The sequence below is a fragment of the Aethalodelphis obliquidens genome, unplaced genomic scaffold, assembly GCF_003676395.1.
Source record: "Aethalodelphis obliquidens isolate GAN/ISIS:26980383/991018 unplaced genomic scaffold, ASM367639v1 scaffold15, whole genome shotgun sequence".
NCBI classification, from domain to species: Eukaryota; Metazoa; Chordata; class Mammalia; order Artiodactyla; family Delphinidae; genus Aethalodelphis; species Aethalodelphis obliquidens.
In genome coordinates this window covers 649242-670517 of record NW_020837959.1, presented here as the reverse complement: position 1 = coordinate 670517, position 21276 = coordinate 649242, and the positions used below count along the sequence as shown (strand labels likewise).

The following is a 21276-nucleotide window of genomic DNA, read 5'->3' as shown; positions in this document are numbered from 1 at the left end:
CAACAGACATTTCCCCAGTAGTTGATAAATTCTTCCGGAAGCAGAATTGTAACCCTAAAGCACTAGTCGCGTACCCACGTAATTTTTAGAAGGTGGGCTAAATTCGTGAGACTTCTGAAACTATTTAGTGCTTAACGCCAGGAGTGGTTAATTTATGTAAAACTATCATGATTGTTTGATAGCAGGAGAAAAATTGTGTTGTATCAGAAACCTGTTGATGACTTGGGGTATGTTTTTGCAGACTTTTGGGACAACAATCGTTATCAATCCTGAAAAAGATAAAGATATGGTGCAGGACCTGCTGGATTTCAAGGACCGAGTAGACCACGTGATAGAAGTGTGCTTCCAGAGGAACGAGAAGTTCATCAACCTGATGAAGGAGTCCTTCGAATCGTTCATCAACAAGAGGCCAAACAAACCTGCAGAGCTGATCGGTAGAAACACATGTTTCTATCCTTTTCTTAAAAGGGGATAAAGCAGAACTCCAGTAGATTGTTTCCCAAAGGTTCAGCCTCCGTATGGGGAGGGCAGGGCACATGCCTTAACAGGACACACCTTCCCAAAAAACCATGCACACAGGTGTGTGCTTATAGGTGTATTAGATACATATGTAAGTGCGTGGTACTTGCATAAGGGTGAATGTAGTTGTGATTTTGTAAGGAAATGGAGCGTGACATCGTAAGAGAGGAAGGGACATAAAGATTTATCCTAGTTTGTACTACTCACAGCTCCAGAGCTGTTTTTGTAGGGATGAGCCCTGATTCTCTATGTCGACTACAAGCCAGTGATTTCTGCTCAGAAATTGGATTGAGGTTTGTTACATATGAACGTCATGAGGTTATGAGGATAACTATCAATCTCTAGATAATACTTAACAGGAGATGCTATTTAGTCACTATCTTTGTATCCTCCGGTCAGTATTAAAGTACGGTAAAATTGAATGACATCTCAGGAGATAGCATATTTTAAGATGAAACAGTTTTTAAATTACCACTTTATATAATTATTTCATGATAATATCAAAATATTTTAGGATTCACAGAATTTCATTAGTGAGTAAATTTTTTTAATTTTTTTTTTGAGATTGACAGGAGGCAAAGGGCAGGGGAGGCGTGATGCAGACTTGGGCTCTGTTGAGGGTTGTTGAAAATGTGTGGTGGGAACATGGGGTTCACTGTACCAGTGACTACTTTCGTGTGTGTTCAGAATATTTCATAATAAAGAATGATAAGGGGAAAAAAGCAACAAGAGGAGAAGTTTAAAGGCAATTTAATTTAGCCTTAGAACCACTTTATGGATTGCGATTTCTCTAAAGATGGTTTCAGACTCTTGGGAGCTTGGGTTCTGCCTTCCTTAAGCCAGGTCATGGTGGGTTCGTGTATCTCAGAAACAAGAAGCCCAAGCAGAACTGCTCTGTCCCTGCATTGTCAGCCCTGAGAAGAGTGCTTTCTCTTGAGAAAGTCTCACCCGGATGTATCACAGCACATCTTGAAGATGGGGTACTGCAATTTCTGGAGCACTCATGTGTCATGAGCCCCAGCATGGGATCAAAGCGTTTGTTCTCGGTGCCCTGAAAGTACAGATCTTAGAAAATCAGGTGTTTGCCTTTTTATCTCATAGTAATGTCATTTTGGAAAGGTTCCAGAGTGTTACTGTTCAGTTTTTATGTGGAGAAATCAAATCTCTTCCTTCATCTATTTAGAATATGTATTATATAAATACTTATTTTTCAAATAATTGAACCTCTTACAGCAAAGCACGTTGATTCAAAATTGAGAGCAGGTAATAAGGAAGCAACAGACGAGGAGCTGGAGAGGATCCTGGACAAGATCATGATCCTTTTCCGGTTCATTCACGGTGAGCGGGGCTCGCGGCATCTCCTCACCGCTGGGCACAGAGGACGCGGTATCCACAGAGCGTCTGTAGTCGGGCCCCATCTTCTGTTGAGAAAAACAGGAATGTGTCCGCTTTCCTGTTACCACAGGGACTAGGGTGACGGCTGCCACGAACTGAGTGAGGTGTTTGTGGGGATTCAGTGGGTAGAGCTGGCTGGCGTCAGGGTGGACGCCCCTCCGGCTGTCTCAGCTGTCGAGGTGAACGTTTGCATGGTGGCTATCTAATGACTTAACGTTGTCCTCACTTGCTCATAAATAGGTAAAGATGTCTTTGAGGCATTTTATAAGAAAGATTTAGCAAAAAGACTCCTCGTTGGAAAAAGTGCCTCCGTTGATGCTGAAAAGTCTATGCTGTCGAAGCTGAAGCACGGTGAGCGCGGGGGGCGGGGCTGGGGCTTGGTGCCTGATGGGTGTTCTCCCAGGATGCTCACCTGCAGTCCGCTTGTGTCCAGAGTGTGGGGCTGCTTTCACCAGCAAGCTGGAAGGCATGTTCAAGGACATGGAGCTCTCTAAGGACATCATGGTTCATTTCAAGCAGGCAAGTTGTGTTCTTGTCAAGTAAAACAGCTTTTTAAAAAGTATCCTATTTTAAATTGTGAGAAATGATGATGTAAGTTATGTACATAAGTGTGTGAATTGTGTAGAATCCTCATCCTTAAAAATTATACCGTTAACATCTCACATATTCAAAAAACTTAAATTCAAAATGAAAAAGAAAAATAATCCCTGGGAATTCCCTGGCAGTCCAGTGGTTAAGACTCCACTCTTTCACCGCCAAGGGCCCAGGTTCAGTCCCTGGTTGGGGAACGAAGATCCCGCGAGCTGTGCAGTATAGCCAAAAAAAGAAAAAGGGAAAATAATCCCTAAAATTGCACACTAAAAATTTGACTTAAATGATTTTAATGATCCTTATTTGACTAAAGAAGAGAAAACATTTCTAGTGACTTTAGAACAGGGTGTGTGGTTTTGGTGAAATATGTTCCAGGGACTAAAATAAATGAAAACACAAGGTAAACTGTACTTTGAAAATGACACCATTTACTTTTTAATGAATTAATTCTTTTTGGTGATATTCTAAAGTAATCATTCTGTCCTGATTTTCTTTATTTTTAGTATATGCAGAATCAAAGTGACCCAGGCTCTATAGACCTGACAGTGAACATACTTACGATGGGATACTGGCCGACATACACCCCCATGGAAGTACATCTAACTCCAGAGGTAAGCGTTTTAAAGCCCGAATGCCCTTTGTTATTCATATACTGGTGCTCCAGAGCCCCACGGACCTCCCCCTTGTAGCACCCATGCTGGCACAGATGTGCTCTCTTTCAAGGAGTGTTTAAATCACGCACTTGGTCAAAACCCCAGTCGTCTCTGTCTAAACAGTGTTCGCAGTAGACGCTTTTTGTCTCCGTGTCCACCGGCCGCCCGTGAAGAAGGTGCTGGCACAGGTGCTTTTAAAAAAGTTCCTGCATGCGGAGCCATGGGCCTCCTTGTCTGGCTGTCCCTCCAGCCCGTTGTAGACAGTGCCAGGGTCCCGCGAGGGGCAGGGGATGGTGCGTGTGCCGGCCATCACTCTGGTTCTCTGGGGACGTGTGGGTACTGGGGAGAACCCTGGGCTCGGGCACGGAACGTGCAGAGAAGGAAGCAGCACCTGGACCGCTGGTCAGGGCGCCAGCTGGCTGGTGCCAGGCCTCCAGGAAGAGAGCTGGGCATGGAGCCCTGGACCCTGGGAGCCGGGGCAGAGCACTGCCTCTTGGAGCCCTTCTTCCTGTTTTCAAGACAGTATCTTCCCTTGGCTGTTCTTCTGTTTCTGACCCCACTAGTCAGTTGCCTTTGTGGTTTTCTTCTCTTTTTTCCCTTCCCTCCATCCTGAATGCTGATGTTCTCTGGAAGCCCCCTCCGCTTCCTTCCCCTTGTGCACATGCCCCACTCAGCCTCCAGCCTATGTGTCTGCTTGCCCCAAGGGACCTCCACAGCCATGGGCTCGGCCCTCCCTCCCTGAATCTCTCCACCCGATGGAAGACTCTGAGGCACGCCACACGCACCCGGTTCTCTTGTGCTCCCGGGCCCAGGTGTGACCCTCCCAGTGGAACCTCTTCTGCAGAAAGCCACCACACACCCCCACCATCTGGGAGACACTTGTCTCCCCAGTCACCTTCGCCAGAAGACACCCCTTACCTCCTCCCCCCGGGCGTACCCCACTCATGGTGCTGCAGGTCTGTTCAGTTGTATCAAAATAGTTCAGGCTGAGAGAGCCTCATCCACCAGAGGGCAGACAGCAGAAGCAAGAAGAACTACAGTTCTGCAGCCTGTGGAAGGAAGACCACATGCACAGAAAGGTAGACAAAATGAAAAGGCAGAGGACTTTGTACCAGATGAAGGAACAAGATAAAACCCCAGAGAAACAACTAAATGAAGTGGAGGTAGGCAGCCTTCCAGAAAAAGAATTCAGAATAATGATAGTGAAGATGATCCAGGACCTTGGAAAAAGAATGGAGGCAAAGATTGAGAAGATGCAAGAAATGTTTAACAAAGACCTAGAAGAATTAAAGAACAAACAAACAGAGATGAACAATACAATAACTGAAATGAAAAATACACTAGAAGGAATCAATAGCAGAATAACTGAGGCAGAAGAACAGATAAGTGACCTGGAAGACAGAATGGTGGAATTCACTGCCGCGGAACAGAATAAAGAAAAAAGAATGAAAAGAGATGAAGACAGCCTAAGAGACCTCTGGGACAACATTAAATGCAACAACATTCACATTATAGGGGTCCCAGAAGGAGAAGAGAGAGAAAAAGGACCTGAGAAAATATTTGAAGAGATTATAGTCAAAAACTTCCCTAACATGGGAAAGGAAATAGCCACCCAAGTCCAGGAAGCACAGAGAGTCCCATACAGGATAAACCCAAGGAGAAACATGACAAGACACATAGAAATCAAATTGGCAAAAATTAAAGACAAAAAAAAATTATTGAAAGCAGCAAGGGAAAAACAACAACTAATATACAAGGGAACTCCCATGAGGTTAACAGCTGATTTCTCAGCAGAAACTCTACAAGCCAGAAGGGAGTGGCATGATACACTTAAAGTGATGAAAGGGAAGAACCTACAACCAAGATTACTCTACCCAGCAAGGATCTCATTCAGATTCGATGGAGAAATCAAAAGTTTCACAGACAAGCAAAAGCTAAGAGAATTCAGCACCACCAAACCAGCTCTACAACAAATGCTAAAGGAACTTCTGTAAGTGGGAAACACAAGAGAAGAAAAAGACCTACAAAAACAAACCCATAGGAATTAAGAAAATGGTCATAGGAACATATGTATCAATAATTACCTTAAACGTGAATGGATTAAATGCTCCAACCAAAAGACACAGGCTCGCTGAATGCACACGAAAACAAGACCCATATATATGCTGTCTGCAAGAGACCCACTTCAGACCTAGGGACACATACAGACTGAAAGTGAGGGGATGGAGAAAGATATTCTATGAAAATGGAAATCAAAAGAAAGCTGGAGTAGCAATACTCGTATCAGATGAAATAGACTTTAAAATAAAGAATGTTACAAGAGACAGGGAAGGACACTACATAATGATCAAGGGATCAATCCAAGAAGATATAACAGTTATATATGCACCCAACATAGGAGCACCTCAATACGTAAGGTAACTGCTAACAGCTGTAAAAGAGGAAATCAACAGTAACACAAGAATAGTAGGGGACTTTAACACCTCACCTACACCATCCAGACAGAAAATTAATAAGGAAACACAAGCTTTAAATGACACAATAGACCAGATAGATTTAATTGATATTTATAGGACATTTCATCCAAAAACGGCAGATTACACTTTCTTCTCAAGTGCACATGGATCGTTCTCCAGGATAGATCACATCTTGGATCATAAATCAATCTTTGGTAAATTTAAGAAAATCAAAATCATGTCAAGCATCTTTTCTGACCACAACGCTCTGAGATTAGAAATCAGTTACAGGGAAAAAAACATAAAAATCACAAACACATGGAGGCTAAACAATACGTTACTAAATAACCAGGAGATCACTGAAGAAATCAAAGAGGAAATCAGAAATTACCTAGAGACAAATGACAATGAAAACACGCCGATCCAAAACCTATGGGATGCAGCAAAAGCAGTTCTAAGAGGGAAGTTTATAGCAATACAAGCCTACCTCAAGAAACAAGAAAAATCTCAAATAAACAACCTAACCTTACACCTAAAGGAACTAGAGAAAGAGGAACTAAAAAACCCTGAAGTTAGCAGAAGGAAAGAAATCATAAAGATCAGAGCAGAAAGAAATGAAATAGAAACAAAGAAAACAATAGCAAAGATCAGTAGAACTAAAAGCTGGTTCCCTGAGAAGATAAACAAAATTGCTAAACCTTTAGCCAGACTCACCAAGAAAAAAGAGGGAGCGAGACTTCCCTGGTGGTGTGGTGGTTAAGAATCCGCCTGCCAATGCAGGGGTCACAGGTGCGAGTCCTGGTCCGGGAAGATCCCACATGCCGTGGAGCAACTAAGCCCATGCGCCACAACTACTGAGCCTGAACTCTAGAACCCGCATGCCACAACTATTGAAGCCCGCGTGCCTAGAGCCTGTGCTCCGCAATGAGAGAAGCCACCGCGATGAGAAGCATGCGCACTGCAACAAAGGGTAGCCCCCGCTCGCCGCAACTAGAGAAAGCCCGTGTGCAGCAACGAAGACCCAGTGCAGCCATAAATAAGTAAATAAAATAAAAACAAAAAGGAAAAAGAGGGAGAGGACGCAAATCAATAAAATTAGAAATTAAAAAGGAGAAGTTACAATGGACACCGCAGAAATATAAAGCATCATAAGAGACTACTACAGGCAGCTCTGTGCCAATAAAATGGACAACCTGGAAGAAATGGACAAATTCTTAGAAAGGTATAACCTTCTAAGACTGAACCAGGAAGAAATAGAAAATATGAACAGATCAGTCACAAGTAATGAAATTGAAACTGTGATTAAAAATCTCCCAACAAACAAAAGTCCAGGACTAGGTGGCTTCACAGGTGAATTCTGTCAAACATTTAAAGAAGAGCTAACACCCATCCTTCTCAAACTCTTCCAAAAAATTGCAGAGGAAGGAACACTCCCAAACTCATTCTATGAGGCCACCATCACCCTGATACCAACACCAGGCAAACGTACTACAAAAAGAGAAAATTACAGATCAGTATCACTGATGAATTATACATGCAGAAATCCTCAACAAAATACTAGCAAACAGAATCCAACAACACATTAAAAGGATCGTACACCACGATCAAGTGGAATTTATCCCAGGGATGCAAGGATTCTTCAATATACGCAAATCAATCAAGTGATACACCATATTAACAAATTGAAGAATAAATACCATATGATCATCTCAATAGATGCAGAAAAAGCTTTTGACAGAATTCAACACCCATTTATGATAAACACTCTCCAGAAAGTGGGCATAGAGGGAACCCACCTCAACATAATAAAGGCCATATACAACAAACCCACAGCCAGCATCATTCTCAGTGGTGAAAAACTGAAAACCATTTCCTTTAAGATCAGGAACAAGACAAGCATGTCCACTGTTGCCACTGTTCAACATAGTTTTGGAAGTCCTAGCCTTGGCAATCAGAGAAGAAAAAGAAAAGGCATACAAGTTGGAAAAGAAGAAGTAAAACTGTCACTATTTGCAGATTACATGATACTATACATAGAGAATCCTAAAGATGCCACCAGAAAACTCCTAGAGCTAATCAATGAATTTGGTAAGTTTGCAGGATACAAAATTAAGGCACAGAAATCTCTTGCCTTCCTATACACTAACAACGAAAAATCAGAAAGAGAAATTAAGGAAACAGTCCCATTCACCAATGCAACAAAAAGAATAAAATACCTAGGAATAAACCTACCTAAGGAAATAAAAAACCTGTACTCAGAAAACTGACACTGATGAAAGAAATCAAAGATGACACAAACAGATGGAGAGATATGCCATGTTCTTGGATTGAAAGAATCAATATTGTGAAAATGACTGTACTACCCAAAGCAATCTACAGATTCAGTGCAATCCCTAACAAATTACCTATGGCATTTTTTTTACAGAACTAGAACAAAAAATCTTAAAATTTGTGTGGAGACCCAAAAGACCCCAAATAGCCAAAGCAATCTTGAGGGGAAAAAAACGGAGCTGGAGGAATCAGACTCCCTGACTTCAGACTATACTACAAATCTACAGTAATCAAGACAATATGGTGCTGGCACAATAACAGAAATATAGATCAATGGTACAGGTTAGAAAGCCCAGAGATAAACCCACGCACCTATGGTCAACTAATCCTTGACAAAGGAGGCAAGGATATACAATGGAGAAAAGACAGCCTCTTCAATAAGCGGTGCTGGGAAAACTGGACAGGTACATGTGAAAGAATGAAATTAGAACACTCCCTAACACCATACACAAAAGTAAACTCAAAATGGATTAGAGACCTAAATGTAAGACCGGACACTAGAGAACTCTTAGAAGAAAACATAGGAAGAACACTCTTTGACATAAATCACAGCAAGATCTTTTTTGATCCACCTCCTAGAGTAATGGAAATAAAAACAAGAATAAACAAATTGGACCTAATGATACTTTAAAGCTTTTGCAAAGCGAAGGAAACTACAAACAAGACGAAAAGACAACCCCTCAGAATGGGAGAAAATATTTGCAAGCGAATCAATGGACAAAGGATTAATCTCCAAAATATATAAACAGCTCATGCAGCTCAATATTAAAAAAACGAACAACCCAATCCAAAAATGGGCAGAAGACCTAAATAGACATTTCTCCCAAGGTGACATACAGACGGCCAAGAGGCACATGAAAAGCTGCTCAACATCACTAATTATTAGAGAAATGCAAATCAAAACTACAATGAGATATCGCCTCACACCAGTTAGAATGGGCATCATCAGAAAATCTACAAACAACAAATGCTGGAGAGGGTGTGGAGAAAAGGGAACCCTCTTGCACTGTTGGTGGGAATGTAAATCGATACAGTCACTATGGAGAACAGTATGGAGGTTCCTTAAAAAACTAAAAATAGAACTACCATATGACCTAGCAATCCCACTACTGGGCATATATATACCCAGAGAAAACCATAATTCAAAAAGGTACATGCACCCCAATATTCATTGCAGCACTATTTACAATAGCCATGGCATGGAAGCAACCTAAATGCCCATCAACAGACAAATGGATAAAGAAGATGCGGTACATGTATACAATGGAATATTACTCAGACATAAAAAGGAACAAAATTGGGTCATTTGTAGAGACGTGGATGGCTCTAGAGACTGTCATGCGGAGTGAAGTAAGTCAGAAAGAGAAAAACAAATATCGTATGTTAACGCATATATGTGGAACCTAGAAGAATGGTACAGATGAACCAGCTTGCAGGGCAGAAGTAGACACAGATGTAGAGAACAAACGTATGGACACCAAAGGGGGAAAGCAGCAGGGGGTTGGGGTGGTGGTGTGATGAACTGGGAGATTGGGATTGACATGTATACACCGATGTGTATAAAATGGATAACTAATAAGAACCTGCTGTATAAAAATAAATAAACTTCAAAAATTAAAAAACAAACAAACAAACAATTCAGGCTTAGAGGAATTTGCAAGAACGGTTCAGGGTTCCCAGTACCCTCCACCACTCCCTAGCGCCGCCAGGCGTGCCCATCACACTCCCCATAATGTGCTTTGTTTCCTGATCCACTTGAGAGTAGGTTGCATCATGTCCTTTAATCACAGTACGTTAGAGGGAATTTCCTGGGAATAGAACCAGAGGACACTGCCAAGTGCAGAGAGTTGACGTGGATGTTCCGCCCCCATCCTGCATGTCGCCATATTCCGATTTTGTCATTGTCCCAGCCGCGTCCCGCGTGGCGTTTTCTCTGGTTGCCAGGCCCAGCCCAGGCCCCCACGTCGCCCGCAACCGTGTCTGCAGTCCCCTTCAGCGGGAGCAGCAGCACCCCCTTCCTTCTCCCTCACGGCGCAGCCCTTTTGGAACTGCAGGTGGCTCTCACAGGCTGCTGGCTTGCTGGCGGGTTAGACGCCGGCCGTGCAGGTCCCGCCGCAGTCTTCTCAGTCCCTGGGCCAGGGCCGCACGCTGTTCCTTTGCCCCTGGTGATGATGATACCTGTGCTCACCTGGTTAAGGTGTCAGCCGGTTTGTAGTTATCAAATAACTTGTGGGGAGAATTCGAGGACGATGTGAACCTCTTAATCCCCATCAGACTCACTTGCCCGGGTCCATGCTCACCTACAAGTAGTGATCCCGTCCCATCTCCCGTTTCTCTCTGTTTAGAAGTTGGCATCCTCTTCCTAGGACGAGCCTTCCCCTCTGCCCCACGAATTTACTTATTTTTCCTCTGTCTCTGTCAGTGTGCACTCCTGGATTCTTACCTATTTGATGCTGAGATTACCCCACCTCTGGCTTGCGGGGGCTCTCCTAGCTCCTGTGCTTCAGCATGGACCCCTGCACTCTTGAGAACCTTGGTCTTCTAGCAAAAGGTGTTTGGGGCTTACCAAATACTCGTACTTGGTAAAATACACCTACAGTTTTGTGTACAGCTCAGTGGCATTAAGTTATGGAAAGTTCAGAACTTTCCCGTTATCCCAAACAGAAGCCCTGACCCAGTATGCAGTCCCTCCCATCCCCCATCCCCACTACACACACACACACACACACACACACTCTCTCTCTCTCTCTCTCTCTCTCTCTCTCTCTCTCCCCCCTCCTCCTCCTCCTCCTCCTCCTCCTCTCCTCTCCTCTCTCTCCTCTCTCCTCTCTCTCTCCTCTCTCTCTCCTCTCTCTCTCCCCTCTCTCCCCTCCCCTCTCTCTCTCCCCTCTCTCCCCTCTCTCCCCTCTCTCCCCTCTCTCTCTCCACATCACAGACTTAGGCAACCACTGATCTACTTGTTCTGGATCTACTTGTTCTAGACGTTTGCTATAAATGAGATCGTACGTTGTGTGGCCTTTTCGGTTGGGCTTCTCTCACTAAGCATCATGTCCTCAGGGTTCATCCACGCCGTCGCGTGTGGTATCTTCATGCCAATTTAAGGCTGAATCACGCTCCACCGGGTACATGGACCACCTTCGTGTATCCATCCATCGGTGGGCATGTGGGCTATTTCCACCTTGTGGCTGTCGTGAACGATGCTGCTGTGAACATGAGTGTGCCGTGTTTGATTACCCGTTGTCGGCTTTTTGGGGTCTATCCCTAGGAGTAGAATTGCTGGTTCATGTGATAATTGTTCAACTTTTTTGACGAACTACCACCATTTTTCATAGCACCTACGCCATTTTACGTTCCCATCAGCAACTCACAGGGGTTCCAATTTCCACACCTCCTCACCAGCGTTTGTTACTTTTCATTTTTTATGACATAGCCATCTTGGTAGGAATCGGTGTCTCATTTTGGTCAGACTTGCTTTTGCCTGGTGACTGATGACGTGGAGCATCTTGCCATGTGCTTATTGGCTATTTGTAGACCTTCTTTGGAGAATTGTCTATTCAAGTCCTCTGCCCATTTTTGTTTTTTAATTCAGAAGGTTTATTACTCGTTTATTAATTCTGTTACATTTATTTATTCAGTTGTCTGCCCATTTTTTAATTGTGTTTTTTGTCTGTTAAGTGGTGAGAGTTCTTTCTGTGTTCCAGACATTAGATCCTTATCAGACATGTGACTTGCAGATATCTTCTGTGAGTTTTTTTATTTTCTTGATAGTGTCCTCTGCATAAGTTTTCAATTTTGATGAAGTCCACTTAATCTGTTTTTTTCTGTTGTTACTTGTACTTTTGGTCGTATCTAAAAAACTATTGCCAAATCCAAGGTCACGAAAATTTGTGCCTATGTTTTCTTCTAAGAGCTTTGTAGTTTTAATTATATTTAGGTCTTTGATCTTTGTTGAGCCTAGAATGGTTAACTAGCTAGTAAGCACCCAGTGTTAGCTGCTGCTACCTTATTATAATCATTATTATTATTTCCACTTCTGGGAATTAATCTCCAGGAAATAATTTTAAGAGACGTCTGCATTGGAAGGATTATCACACTGTTGACTTTTTTTTAGGTGTGAGATGGTACAGTAGACCCGTTTTCTAGAAGAGTCCTTGTCTGTTAGCTGTGTTCTGAAATACTTAGACATGCAGTGACATCATGCCTGGGACTTGATGTATTGAAGCTGGGTCATGGGTCCGTGGGGTGACTAGGAGCTGAGCTTGGAAGCGTGAAGAGGAGTTGCCAGGCAGCTGCGAGGCTGCGGGCCCAGGCCCTCATCCCTCGGCCCTGCTTTGCAGTAGCGCAGAGGCAGCCCAGGTCCCGCTCCCTTAGCACCCCGTCCAGTGGGCTGGTGACAGTGCTGGCGAGCAGCTCCGGACCTGGCAGAGGGGTGGGAAGAGGAGGTGCACGCTGTGGAGTCGGGGGGGCCGGGCCCAGGGGAGGACTGAACCCCCTCCTAGGACCTGGGCCTCGGCTCTTGACACTGCCAGGGCCGAGTGGAGTGCGGGCCCTGGGGCTCCAGGGCGAGAAGACAAACCCAAAAAGACCCAGAAGGCGTGGTCGCCAGTTGGAGACGGGAATCCTCGTGAGGAGGGTATCGGGCGCCCGGGGGCAGGGGGAGGCTGCAGAGGGAAGCTGTCGAGAGGGGTCGGCTCACCAGGTGAAGCCTGATGAGAGCCGCCCACGGGGGCTCAGGAGGGAGGTCCCAGCCTCACGTCCTGGACGGCGTCAGGAGCCCTCCCAGAAAGTACCATTGAAATCGCAACAACCTCAGGGCCCAAGCAGGTGGCGGCAGCTGTCAAAACACAGAACTGACTTTTCATTCAGCCGTGAACACTGAACAGCATGTTGTTCTCCAGGTTAAAGGTGTTTAGCATAATTAAATTTGTTGTTTTCTTGGCTTGACAGATGATTAAACTTCAGGAAGTATTCAAGACGTTTTATCTTGGAAAGCACAGCGGTCGAAAGCTTCAGTGGCAAACTACACTGGGTCACGCCGTGTTGAAAGCAGAGTTTAAAGAGGTAAGTCCTGTGTCTCCTCCACTTTTTATTCTTCTTAAGTATGTTAATAGAATGTTTTTTGATTGTGATTGAACTTTGGTAGCAAAGAAAGGAAGCGTTTATTCAATATAACTCAACACTGGCTTTTCAAAGGTCAATAAAATGAAACAGTCGAAGGATTACTATTCTAATCAATAAAAATTAATTAGAATAGAAAAACATTTACCTAATTAAAAATAGAGCTGGGCTTCCCTGGTGGCGCAGTGGTTGAGAGCCCGCCTGCCGATGCAGGGGACGTGGATTCGTGCCCCGGTCTGGGAAGATCCCACATGCCACGGAGCGGCTGGGCCCGTGAGCCATGGCCGCTGAGCCTGCGTGGCCGGAGCCTGTGCTCCGCAACAGGAGAGGCCACAACAGCGAGAGGCCCACGTACTGCAAAAAAAAAAAAAAGAGCTAAGGCTGTGAAGAGGCAGTTCATAAAAGTGAGACTGAAACTCTGACTAGGAAACTGACAGGCTACAACCAAAAGAGCAGCAGCCTCGCCCCCTGCGGGAAGGAGCCCGTGAGCCCTGCAGAGGGCAGTGGTGCTGCGTCTCAGAACCTGCAATCACGGGCTTGGTTGCAAGTAGTTCCAACTCTAGGAATTCGTCTTCATAAAACATTTTCACAGATTAATGAATATGAATATTTGTTTCAGTGCTGTTATTAAAAGTGACAATTTAGGAAGGGAAAATGCATACAGTGTATTGATAAGTGAAAGAAGCATGTCACAAAACAGTCCATATTCGAACTTAACTTCAATTTTGTAAACAAAATTCAATTATGTATACTGAGCCAAAAAATTACAGAATTACTGTTTTGCAGTTGTACTACGTTAACTATGCATTTTCATATAAATTAAATATACAATTACACATAAATTACCTGTACACATTTCATTGTGTGTTATTGTACAGGGTCATATACACAAAACCACACACGCTACATATAGTTCTTCTTTTTTCTTTTTTTTTTTAATAAATTGATTTATTTGTTTCTTTTTTGTCTGTGTTGGGTCTTCGTTGCTGTGTGCGGGCTTTCTCTAGTTGTGGCGAGCGGGGGCTACTCTTCATTGCGGTGCGTGGGTTTCTCATCGCGGTGGCTTCTCTTGTTACGGAGCACGGGCTCTAGGCGTGCAGGCTTCAGGAGTTGTGGCTCGTTGGCTCAGTAGTTGTGGCTTGCGGGCTCTAGAGCGCAGGCTCAGTAGTTGTGGCGCCCGGGCTTAGTTGCTCCGCGGCATGTGGGATCTTCCCGGACCAGGGCTCGAACCTGTGTCCCCTGCATTGGCAGGCGGATTCTTAACCACTGCGCCACCAGGGAAGACCTCACATACAGTTCTTTAAGGTGTCGTGAGAGTTAAATCCCACGGTCCCCTTACTGTCCACATCCCCGGCTGGGCCCACAAGAAGTGCTTGCACGGGGTGCCCCTCCCCACAGTGACCACGTGGCGAGTGTCCGTGGCAGGGGCTGGGTGACAGGAGGTGGGGCCCATGTCAGCTGCTGCAGTGGAGGGAGTATTGCGATAAGGCGGGTCACATGGCTTTGTGCGTGTGACAGCGCTACGTCTGAGAAGCCACTATATACCTTAACTTAATACTTTATTGCCAAGAAAATGCTAACTGTCGTGTGAGCCTTCAGCAAGTCCTAATCCTTTTCTGGTGGCGGGTTTGAAATACTGAGTCACCGACATGGGACACGGCACGGAAGGAGCAGGTGCTTGGAAAGGGAGCCGACAGACACGCAGACCTGCAGTCGAGCGAGGTGTGACGTGTGCGCCTGTTCGCAATGTCCTTGTTCTCTTCATGCAGCATCAGCTGCGTCTCCTGCCAGCTTCCCCTCCAGCCCGGCCTCGTCACCGTGCCTTCTCGTGCTCTGTCCAGAGTATTTCAAGAGAACACTTAAGTGCAATCCTGAGTCATTTTATTCTTGTATAACTTGTAACTTAATTTCTTCTTATTTGGTGTTCAATTAGTAATTCTTACCATTCCCCGCGCACACAAAGTTTGAGAGCAAAGAGCAGCCTCTTAAAGAGGTCTGCGGGGTGCGCGAACGCGGCGTCCCACGTGAGCTGTCCTTCTCTTCAAGGGGAAGAAGGAGCTGCAGGTGTCGCTGCTCCAGACGCTGGTGCTCCTCATGTTCAACGAAGGCGACGGATTCAGCTTTGAGGACATAAAGATGGCCACCGGGATAGGTAGGCACGCCTCCGTAGCGCGGGCGGCTTCGGGGAAGGGGACGTGGAGGCGCGGCCCCTGCTGGCTGCACCCGAGGTCGCGGCTGCCCGGGGTCCTGACCTGTGCACTTTCTCCCACTCAGAGGGCAGCGAGCTGCGGAGGACGTTGCAGTCCCTGGCCTGCGGGAGGGCGCGCGTGCTGATCAAAAGTCCCAGAGGGAGGGAGGTCGAAGATGGAGACAGATTCGTCTTCAATGGAGAGTTCAAGCACAAGTTGTTTCGGATCAAGATCAATCAGATCCAGATGAAGGAAACCGTACGTGTACCCACTTTCTCTTCCGTTACACAGCACTCACCAGGGAGTCACTAGGTGTAGAGTAATTTCTCGACTGTAGGGTTCCAGAGCATGTTCTAAAGTGTCTAATTACATACGTCATGTCTATGAGAGGGCTTATTTTAACGTAACTTTCATTACTTTATACTCGCGACAGGGGCAAAAATCAGAAAGAAATGCATTTAACAGTTACGGTTCCTATTCACAGAAGTGGTGGGTAAATCAGACCTTCCCAGACCGCGTGCAGTTAGCGTGGAGAGTGCGTCATTTCCAAGCCTGGTGACTGGTCTCCTGATTTCTGCACAGCACTCGGCCATTCTCTCGGCCTCGCCTCCACCAGGTCCTGGGGTGGAAGTGGTGAGGGTCCTGGGAGCTGTGGACCCACCAGCAGCGCCTCTGGGATCCATGTACAGGTGGAGCATCTGTAGCTTTGATCAGGCTCTCGAGTGTCACGTGTCCGGAGCAGGTTCTGGACCTGCCCTCGGGCCTTCCTGATGCAGAAGCCCTGGTGCCGCAGGGCTGTGGTCAGCGTGTGGGCCAGGCGGGCAGATACACCCTGGTGCCCATCTACAGAGCAGGTGTCAGCCGCCCCCTTGTACGTGTGGATGAGCGAGACAGGGCCTCGTGGGGAGGGAGGTAGTCCAGATGATGCATGGGCAGCTCTGAGGGTCTGAGGTGGCATCACAGACGCTCCTACACCTGCAGCGGGTCTGAGGCCTGCTGCCCTTCCCCGGAGGAGCTCGGTGTTGCCCAGTCGGGAAGTATGTTCAGATCGTGCAAAAGAAATAGATCAATAAATGCGTGAAAGGTATTTAGTCTCATCAGTAGTTTTTTCAATTCAAATTAAAATAATATTCTATTTTTTGGCTATCAATTTGGGAAATGTTTAAAAGTTTGATAGTATCGGGAGTTGGCAAGAATATGAGAAAACGGGAATTTTTATTTTTTGAGATGTTTGGATTGGCACAGTGTTTTTAGTGGGTAATTCGACATATCTGTTGAAGGTTTAATGCACGTAGCCTGTATTCCATCTTTCTTACTATTAGGAATTTATACCAGAGTGACTAAAGGGTGTAAGATTCTGGACTTATAATTCCCAAGTGGGCCTGTCTGGCACCTCTCTTCCTCCAGAGGTGACCTCTCCTGCCACTTGAGTTTGCGGCTTTTCTCTGATGTACATGTGTAAACTTGTCTTAATGGGATCGCTCCACGTGCCATTTACATGCGCCATTTTGTAAGCTGTTCCTGTTCTTCACCCTGGGCCTCTTTCCACGTCAGGACTTGGCTTTTAAGGGTGCAGAGTGATCCGTTGTGTGGCTCGAATCCGAGAACCCGTGGGGCCCGTCTGCAGGCCTGGCAGTGCCCCTGCCAAGGGCAGTCAGGACGTTTCCATTCCTGGAAATCGGGTTATGCTGACCATCCTGTTCAAAACACTCCTGTTTCCCTGGCGGGGTTGTTTCTTGAGCGTAAACTCCTTGCCCTGGAATCGCTGCGTCAGAGAAGGTGAACTTTGTTGACTTGACCCCTCAGCCAGATTCCAGTCTCTGGCTCATGGGGGTCCTGACCTCCGTCCCCGGCCTTTGCCCACCCCGTTCTCAGGCACCGAAGTAGTTCACTGCCGTGTTAGTGTGACTTCCTTTGGTTCCTCTGAGCATCTTTTTGCCATTTAGGAGCTCGTACGAAGTAGGTAACCTTTCTAGTCCTCAGTTCTTCATCTTTTAGAATAAGTGTAACACCATCTCAGGGTGTGAGATTTCAGTGAAAATGCTTCTGCTTAAGACTCTTGGCCGAGCGCCTGGAAGCACCTTATAGATGCTGGTCCGGCTCTTCGTGGGCGGCCGTTTGCAGTTTTCTCTTTTTAATTAACTGCTTGAATTCAAGTCACTGGTACATTTATTGTAATATTCCACCTCTGACTTGTGGGTATCCTGTTTATATTGAGGACATTAACCTTTGTCTTTTGTGCACATGATTTTGTCGTTCTGAGAGCGTTTCCCACATGACTACGGTGGGAAGTAGAGTCTTTCCTTCCACAGTTTCTGACTTGGGGGTCATCCTAAGAAAGACCTTCCTCTAACCCAAATTTTAAAAAACATTTACCTCTATTTTTCTAGTAGTTTATACATTTAAATCTTTCTGTGGGCAGTGTAGAAATTATTTTGGTATCAGAAAACATTGTAACCACCCTCCCTACTTTAAAAAGTGAGTTGATTCTCTGATAACCTATTGGAACTGTCACCGTTATTATAATCAGATTCTCACATTATGGGGTAGTTTCTCATTTCTGTTCTACAAGTTCTGTTGATCTATTTCATAGCCAGCACCGAAAGTCTTTTAATTAATGTACCTATTCCTATAAATGTACTTATTTTGGTCCTGAAGTTAAACAGTTTCACTAGAACAAAACTGCAGCACAGGACAGGATCCACCCACAGTGTGGCCTTTCTTTCAGCAGAAGCTTATCAGACTCCACAGTCGGAGATAATCAGCACTGAAATACACTCTCGCTCTGGCTTCTCCCGTGCAGGTTGAAGAGCAGGCCAGCACCACAGAGCGCGTGTTCCAGGACCGGCAGTACCAGATCGACGCCGCCATCGTCAGGATAATGAAGATGAGAAAGACGCTGGGCCACAACCTGCTCGTTTCCGAATTGTATAATCAGCTGAAGTTTCCCGTCAAGGTGAGTGGGTGTCAGCTTAAGTCGCAGCACCCGTTGCACCCTTGGCAAAGCGCATACGAGTCTCACGACCTTTAGCATCGGACCATCTGTCCTCCGTTATAGCTGGTCACACACTACAGAAATCTCCATGTGTGTGTGAGAGTGGGGCTCCATCTGCCCCCGGTCACCGCTGGAGGGACGCTAGGGCCCGGCTCTCTCTCCTCCCGCTGTTGTCACGTTGCCTCTGCCCGAGGACGTCTGCCCTAAAGCCTTCCGGCGGGCGTCCCAGGACCACCCGTGTGCCTGGGCAGAAGTTCTCTGAGGCCGTGCCGTCCAGCCCGGGCGGACCGGGGAGTGGACGGACACTGGACGGGCCAGTGGGCCCTCCTGTCCCCAGGGAGTCCTGTGCCCCGCCATGCTCTGCACCCTGTGGGGCCGGAGTCCCTGCCCCTGTACAGGAGGGACCCGGCGGTTCAACAGAGGCTGCAGAAGCGCCAGCTCTGCTCCGACAGGTGCTGGTATCGGCCCATCACTTGGGGTGGAGGGTCCACTCGGGCTCGGAGGCGACCGCGCAGACACGCCTCCAAATGCAGGCGTGCCTGGTGCGTACCCTTCCCAGGGGCACTGCCCACGTGGAGCATGTGTCAGCAGCACACGGTGATGGCAGGTGGCATCAGGGGCACTGTCCTCACGAAGGAAGGACACACCCCGGGCAGGCTCCGCCAGGCTGTGGTGCGCAGCAACGTCGGTGCCGTGCTCGCCGTTCACAGCCTCACACCCACAACGGGCAGCCCTGCTCGGACGCCTCCACACGGAAGGAAACACTTTGCTCACGATGTGACGTTAGCATTGTCTTTGGAAGCAGGCAGTTTTGGTCTAGCGTTTTATAATTGGCCTCTGATTATAAACAGTTCTTTGTAGATGGGTGTGTTGGTACGTGGTATATGCACATAACTGCAATCCCGTGCCTCGAGCGTGGTATCTTATATTCCCCTATGGTTGTAGCTTTAACGCCACTATAATTGGGGCTTTTGTTCTTCTTTTCCAGCCTGGAGATTTGAAAAAGAGAATCGAATCTCTCATAGACAGAGACTACATGGAGAGAGACCAGGACAGTCCCAACCAGTACCGCTACGTGGCCTGAGGCTCGTGGCGGCTCCTCCCGTGAGACACTAGAATGTATCTTTAGGGCAGAAACACTTCTGTGCTGTTTCCAGGACTTTCTGGTACTCAGCAGCATGGCTGCTTTGGGACTAGCAGGAAAGGGGGTCCTTGGCTCCTCCTTCACAGGCTCAAGGATTTGCAGGTGGCTTGTGTACCTTCCCTCCAGTTCTTCCTCCTGTTCTGTTAGGCGTTTGGATGGTTCCGTGGCTCTGCAGAGTGACTCTGAGGTCGGACAAGCAGATCCTGGTTTCTTAAAAGAGGCTCCTTTGTAAGCTGTGTTCTCGTGGCAGAAGCTGATGTTCGGTGTGTGTGTGTGAGACCCTCCGTGCTGCCCTTCTGTAGCTGCAGGGACACAAGCTCTTAGACCCAAAACAAGAACCCTTACTGGTGAACATTAGGAAGAAACAGTCACTGTTAAAGCTGGCTGGTCGATTATGCAGCCTGGATAGTAGCATCTGTTCCAGGTCTTTCAACAAGGGTTAACCTCTGAGGAGTGGCTTTCAGGATGGGGCTCCTTGGCGAGACCTCTGACGCACCAGGAGGACGCCACGTCCGACGTGTGTGATGCCACGAGCCCGTCAGCGCCTTCACTTTTACTTCCACTGCGTCCCTCGTGGATTTTCTGTTTGAGGGTTTAGAGGGGGGCAGTGTGTGTGTGTTTGCTGTTCTAAGATTGAGTCTAGCAGCCCCGTTCTCTGCATTGGGGAACTGCTGTTTGATTTTTTCTAATTGCAGTGTTTGTACGATTGCGACAATAAAGTTTGGTTTTGTTTTCACGGCCCTGGGCAGGGTGGCTGTCCTCTGCTGTAACCACTGTAAACGTTTCGGAGGAGACTTGACGTTGTGAGCAGGGGCGACCTCGGCGGCACCTGCTTGCATGGCTGTGTGCGCGCAGCCTCGGCCGCGCGGCGGACGGTGACGTTCGTGGGGCACCTACAACAGACACTCGGCCGAGAGCATTTGAAAGCGCTTGTGTTTCACACAGTAGCTACGTTTTGATTCAGAGCTACCAAAGGAATGTTGATCATGGTGTAAGTGTTGAAAGCAATATTTTCTGGAATATACCAAGTTTATATAATTTGATTTTTGTGCTAAATTATTAAAAGATTCTCCCTTTTTGAAACATGCGTGTTTAAAATATGACATCTTATGGGTTTCCATATGAAAATCCTCACTCTTTAAGTATCATCCTTATTTCTATATTTGTAAAGTTTCATTTGTGAGTTCAGTAACAGGTGGTTGGTAAGAGATCAGATAGATTCTACTTCTTAGACTTTAAGTTCATTATCTCTTGATTGTTGACATTGTAACTGAATGTAGACTTACCCTGAATAAAATTAGTTTAATTGGCCTTAAAATTACATGAATGCAACTGTGGCGCAAACAACACGTTCCTCCTCACCCTTCAGCGTGGCAGACGTCAGCCCCCGGCCCCCCCGCCCTGGCCTCACTGTGTTTCACCTGTGCGCTTCCTTCAGGGTCACGTCACTCACGTCTCATTACAGTTAAAGGTCAGCGTGGGAAACGCAGTCGAGGAATGATTGAAAAGGAAAAGACACGTAGGCGAAAAGCTACTAAATTGGAAGGAAGAAGGTGAGATGCTTTGAGGACTTTCACGGGGAAGCCCTGAGCCTCAGGCAGGAGGTCGGGGCAGCGTGGGACGGTGTCAAACGTCCCCTTTAAAACAGACCCGGTGACTCTACAGTAACAGCGGGAAAGAAACAGGCAGGAGGAGTGGAGCGTTGTTTCAGACCTCTCCTGACGCAGGGCAGCGTCGGGGCAGAGCGGTCCGTGTGGAAACCGCGCCCGCGGGGCTGCAGCGGGGCGGGGCTGGGGACAGGCGTGTCGCCAAGGGTCCAAGAAATGAAACTAAATAGAAGAAAAAAAACTTGAGATGCGTCTTTTTTGGAGTGGCAAAAAGTCTA

General features: G+C 46.6%; 1 protein-coding gene across 2 annotated transcripts in view; it reads left to right on the top strand.

Annotated features, from left to right (window-relative positions):
- CUL4A (cullin 4A) overlaps positions 1-20702 on the top strand; it is a 45429-nt gene extending 24727 nt beyond the window's left edge. For both annotated transcript variants that reach the window (XM_027115786.1, XM_027115788.1), the window contains 10 exons: positions 242-434; positions 1753-1857; positions 2155-2265; positions 2348-2433; positions 3009-3116; positions 12893-13006; positions 15110-15215; positions 15338-15510; positions 18056-18208; positions 19236-20702. In XM_027115786.1, the coding sequence (XP_026971587.1) occupies positions 242-434; positions 1753-1857; positions 2155-2265; positions 2348-2433; positions 3009-3116; positions 12893-13006; positions 15110-15215; positions 15338-15510; positions 18056-18208; positions 19236-19331 (1245 nt within the window). In that variant the 3' untranslated portion in view covers positions 19332-20702. The remainder of the gene's footprint in view (positions 1-241; positions 435-1752; positions 1858-2154; positions 2266-2347; positions 2434-3008; positions 3117-12892; positions 13007-15109; positions 15216-15337; positions 15511-18055; positions 18209-19235) is intronic.
- Positions 20703-21276: the final 574 nt, after the last annotated feature.